The sequence below is a fragment of the Gracilinanus agilis genome, unplaced genomic scaffold, assembly GCF_016433145.1.
Source record: "Gracilinanus agilis isolate LMUSP501 unplaced genomic scaffold, AgileGrace unplaced_scaffold31929, whole genome shotgun sequence".
Taxonomy (NCBI): domain Eukaryota; kingdom Metazoa; phylum Chordata; class Mammalia; order Didelphimorphia; family Didelphidae; genus Gracilinanus; species Gracilinanus agilis.
The window spans coordinates 1-5,722 of record NW_025364611.1 but is presented as its reverse complement, the minus strand read 5'-3'; the positions used below and the strand labels follow the sequence as shown (position 1 = coordinate 5,722).

Below are 5,722 nucleotides of genomic sequence, written 5' to 3'. Positions count from 1 at the left end.
CCTCCTCCTCCTCCTCCTCCTTCTCCTTCTCCTTTTCCTTCTCCTTTTTCTTCTCCTTCTCCTCCTCCTCCTCCTTCTCCTTCTCCTTCTCCTCCTTCTCCTACTCTTCCTCCTCCTCCACTTCCTTCTTCTCTCCTTCTTCCTCCTCCTTCTTCTTCTCTTTCACAAAATGACTGATGTGGGAAAATGTTTTACATGGTTGCACATATAAAATCTTTATCAGGGAAGAGAGAAGGATGGAAGGAAGGAGGGTAGGAAAGAGGAATAGAATTTGGAACTCCAAATTTTAAAGAAAATGAATGTCAAAATTGTTTTTATATGTAATTAGGAGAAAATAAAATATTGTTTAAAAAAAGATAAGAAAGCCAATAGCTAGCCTAATAATAATCCAACACCAATGTGGGAGTGGCTACTCACTATAATAACTTACTTCATTAGGAATCTGGCTAGCACTAATGTATTCTACAGATAAATACCTGTGGAACTTTAGATAGTTCTTTGAGATCACAGTCCAATGCCTTCCTTTTCAGACTGATGTACAGGTAAGTCAACTTGGGCTGCCTCACTTTACTCAACTATGAAATGGGGATCATAATTTTAAACCTATCTCTATATTAATATTTACCAAGTAGTTCAACCATTTTACAAACCAAAATATGACTATTCCCATTTCACAAATGAACAAAGGCACTCAGAATGTCAGTGACCAATTGGGGGACATTCAAAGACAGGAATTGAAATATAAAAGTACTCATGGTTCATTGTAAGCTGTGAACTATTTTTTTTTCCTTTATAGATAACCAAATAATATGGGCCCCTTTCAAAGGGGCTATAACTATATGGGGCCTAATTCACCAAAATATAAATCCTATAAAATCTAGCCCAACTCCACCTTTGATAATGCATACTTAAGACTCCTAGGGCACTTGGAACACATACCTTGTTGATTCTAAATGGACATTCTTTTGTTTCAGATTCAGGAAATTTCTTCATCCATTTTCCTATAAAGTAGGCTGCATTTACCACAAGGATCTTGGTTTGATCATTTACATTGTCCTCAGTCAAGATGTTCTCAAAATGACCTGAAAAGAGTTTTTATTTTTTAAACCACATACACTTTATAAAATGAATTTTCCAAATTTGACATCTATTCTTTGCCTATAGGTTAATGCAAGGAAAGGTAAAGTCATTCAACAATTCTACTTTTTCCTCAGACAGCCTTGGGCAGGACATATCCAACTACTTAAGGGAGAAAAGGAAAAGGAAGCACAAAATATGCTCGAATTTTCCCAGCTAGCTAACTGGCTTAAAAAAAACTCCTTTGTAGAAGAAAGAGGGACTGAGTAAGGAGTCCTTGTTTACATATTAACATACGAGAAGTAGGCATCTCTAAAAGCCACGGATATTCAGGGAAGCAGAGGCCATAGGATATAAACAATACCAGGTACACAAGAAGAATTGAGTCGAGAGCCAGAGGACCTGGGTTTGAACCCCACTTCTGCCTCTGACTGTGCAGCATTGGGCAAATCACTTCCTTCTCTGGCTCTCATTTTTTTCACATTTCAACTGAAAAAACTGGACTAAGTATTTATACCTACTTCAAGTTCTGAAATTCTGTGATTTCTGTGATTCATATATCAGTAGGCATGCTAAAGCTCAGAGCAAACTGAAGCTGTCAAAGACAAGAACAATGAAATGGTAGAGGAGGTACAGTTAGAGGTTGCTTTTTAAAATTCAAGTGGAAGATCACAGAAGCATTACTCAGGGTGATTGGGGACATAAGAATAAATGACAAGAAGAAGGCAAAATTACACGGATGTTATTTTGCCTCTCTTTTCTCTGATAAAGGGAATGATCATTGGACTGAAATAGATGGATCAAAGGTAGTTAATGGAGACAACCACTTGTCAGGTAAGTTATAGCAGAGATGCTTTTCATACGTGGCTTGGATTAAATGGCAACTGTGATCTCTTCCAGCCCTCAAATTCTACAATTCTGTGATCTGTCATTCTGTGTTAAACTACAGATGAATAATCAAATCAAGTTATCAGACCCAAACTGAATCCCAAGATTCTAAAAGAAATTATTTATGTGACTGCTAAGGCAACAATCTTCAAATGATCTTGAAGAAGGGTGTCATATAACTAGAGGGTAAAATTGTCCCAATTTTTTTTCCAGATGGTAAAGAACTGATATGAGGGTATATTATTTAATTCTCTTAAATGCATAAAGATAAAGAACATTGACCCAGAAAACCTGAGTTCATATCATGCCTCTTGAGCTTACTACCTGTGTGACCTTGGACAAAGGATTTTAACTCAGTGGGCCTCAGTTTATTAATCTGTAAAAAATGAGGTGGTTGGACTAGATGACCTATAAGGCCCCTTTCAAATGTTATCATTCTTTGTAGACTCATGTAATTGTAAGGTTAACTATTGAGAGCTGATGTAAAGGGGGAAAATAAAAATAGAAAAACAAGAATATGAAGATAAAAGGAGAAATGCCTTCATACTAGGGAAATCACCAGATTAAGACCATTTGGTTTTGCCTGAATAGAAAGGTTTAAACTAAGTTTAAACTCAAAGTTTCTTCCAGGTATATAATCAGTCTGATATTGTTGGCTTGGAATAATAGAAGAAAAAAAAGCAAAGCCTGTTCATGGCTATATAGCAATTGATTAAAAAGTACTTGCCATCAGTAAGGTCTTTAATTGACTTGTTAATCTGGCCTCTAGTGTCTTCCAGTTTATCCTTAAAGTCAACTGTTTCCATTTCATTTGCATAGGGCCTTTTGGTGGCACTAATAAATTCCTGAAAAACACACATTTTACATTGCAAACTCATTATACATTATATTAATTAATGTGCTACAATATACTGAAGCATGTGTACACATTACTTTAGACATCAAGATGGCAAAGTGTTAGGTGGTACAGTAGATAGAGCCCTGGGTCCAGGATCAAGAAGACCTAAGTTCATATCTTAGTCATAGACATTTACTTGGGTAAGTCATTTAACCTTTATTTGCCTCAGTTTCCTCATTTATAAAATGGGGATAATAATAGCACCTACCCCCTTTCCAGGGTTGTTATGAGAATCAAATTAAATAATATTTGTATAACACTTATTAAGTTGCCAGGCATATAGTAGGTGCCACTTAAATGCTAGTAATTACTATTATTATTATTAAAACCAGCTACAGTCTATTTTCATACCACCTGCAAACTAAGAATGGATTTTCCATTTTTAAATGCAAAATTTGATGAGCCTCAATTTAGACAAGTAGAAATAGTTCTTTAACAATTTTTGGCATTCTTCAGTTGAAATTACCTGAATTGTTAAGAATGAGCACCTTTCTTACCTGCTGCTAAAAGAAGTATAATTATGGTAGGGTATTTAGCTTTGGGGTCTGATTGCCAGGTTAAGAATGCTTGAGTCTCGCAGTGTTTTGGGGGAGAGAGCATTCCATGAGATACTTGCTGACATTTGGGACTTTTCTGCTCATCAGATTTTCATTTAACCTAACATCAAACAACTGAAATATTTAATATTGGACTAGTCCAGTGATGGGCAAACTTTTTAAAGAGGGGGCCAAAGGAAAGGAAATGCTCATCTGTCAGTCTGTTTCTAAGGCAACTCTTTCGAAGTTTCATTATATTGTATCCTACTTATTGTATTTGTCAGATTAGGAATAACTTCGGATAGAACATTTCAGGGGGCCACATCTGGCCTGCAGGCTGTAGTTTGCCCATCACTGGACTAGTCGATGACTTTTGAAATCTATTCTCTCACCCTGTAGTTCTGGGACTGAGGAAGGTTTAAAAAACAAAACAAAGCACTGTGTGTCATCAAAGTGAACCAGGGAGATGAGAGAAATATGCAGATAATTAAAGCAAAACACTCCTGAAGAAGAAGTGGGTTTGACTATCTAGACTGCCTATTATAGCTGATTAGATTCACCACAATTTGTGTGGTTCTTTGGCTGGTTTTGCCCATGTAAAAGTAGTCTAGGAGTAAGAATAGAATGGAAAAATATTGGAGATAAGATACAAAAAGGGTACAAATAATCTTCTACCTTGTCTACTTCTTCTGTTAATTGATCCTAGCTATATTTGGTCTGTAAGGATTGGATTTATTTTTTAATCCACTAGTAGTAAACTTGGATCATTCCAATAAAAGCTTCCTTATAATACTGTCTGCTGAAATAAAACTAGGGGAAAGGCTATATGTAAAAATTTTGAACAAATGTGGCATATAAAAATAGAAGGGAAGGAGATTTTTCTCTCCTGTTAAATCAATATTATTGGCCGAATGAATGGTCAGAGAGCACTAGGCCAGGCAGCAATGGGTTTAACTTGTGGCTATGACATCAGTAACTGGGCTAATGCTAACTGCTAGGTGGCACAGTGAATTTGGCATCAGAACTCATTTTTCTGAGTTCACTTCTGACATCAAACACTTAACTGGCTTTGTGTCACTGGGCAAATCACTTAATCTGCCTCAGTTTCCTCATCTATAAAATGAGACAGAATGAAATGGCCAACCACTCCAATATCTTTGCTAAGAAAACCCCATGTGGGGGTCATGAAGAGTTGGACATGACTGAAAAAACAACTGAACAAAATGATTACTGACAGCTCAGATAGCTTTTAAATGCTAATAGATTTTATATAAATATATCCATGTATATGTAAAACATATATTGTACTATATAATATATATCACATATAACCTAATATGTAGATCTTCTCCAAATTGGAATCATAGATTAAGAACTGGATGGAAGACCTGAAGTCATCTAGATTAATGTCCTCTTTTTATAGACTATAAGTGTTTTGCCTAAGATCACATAACAATTGGCAGGTCTGGTCTAGAAGTTTGGAAGCAACATCAGTTATTGCCACATGCTCTGGCTTTTGTTTAGCCCTTCCCTAGTTCCCTATCCATAGATAATTAAGAAGAAGAGCTGAGGCTCAGGTGTCCCCAAATGGTCTAAGAATCCCAAATGTTCCAGTGAGGCTACAACCATGTGTGCAGCTCTAAAAATGTGAAAGGAAGCATAAACAAGTTAGTTTGTTCATTTTTTTAAACAACTTACCGTACACGGGTTTAGTGATTTATCTATATAGAGTCGTTTGATTAGCTTCAGAGAGTAGAAAGAACTAAGTTTGTTTACATCAGAGGTCACTGTTTGAAACCCAAAAGGCACCTCTTTGACATTTTCAAAGTGAAGGACCTGTGAACAAAAGAGGAAGTTGCTTAATGGAAACCACTGATCTTTTCTGTCACTTTTGGACAGCTTAAATCAAGGAATAAATCCTCATTTTCTGAGTGCGGGCCAAGTTCAGTGTCCTATGCTAGGCTTGGACACTGGGTAGAGTCCAAGACACGAATCACATGAACCACAAACTTCACAAAGCTTGTATAATATGGAAATGTGGCACATGAATAAATAACTATATGCCATTCTCTCTGTTAGTTGTTTTAGAAATGGATTTTGGGCGCAGTGAGGTAGCACAGTGGATAGAGACCCAGGTCTGGAGTTGGGAGGTCTTTGGTTCAAATCTGGCCTCAAACACTTCCCAGCTGTCACTCAACACCATTTGCCTACCCCTTGCTCTTCTGTCTTAGAGTTGTTACTAAGACAGAAAGTAAGGGTTTTAAAAAGAGAGAGAGAGAGAGAGGGAGGGAAGAAAGAAGGGAGAGAGAGAGAGAGAGAGAGA

General features: G+C 36.8%; 1 protein-coding gene across 1 annotated transcript; it reads right to left on the bottom strand.

Annotated features, from left to right (window-relative positions):
• Nucleotides 1–939: 939 nt before the first annotated feature.
• On the bottom strand, nt 940–5,235 carry LOC123254764 (serpin B5-like; the record flags this gene model as incomplete). The annotated part of the gene is made up of 3 exons (XM_044683697.1): nt 940–1,082; nt 2,693–2,810; nt 5,098–5,235. Coding segments are annotated over 3 exons (399 nt in total), but the record flags the coding sequence as incomplete, so codon positions are not given.
• Nucleotides 5,236–5,722: the final 487 nt, after the last annotated feature.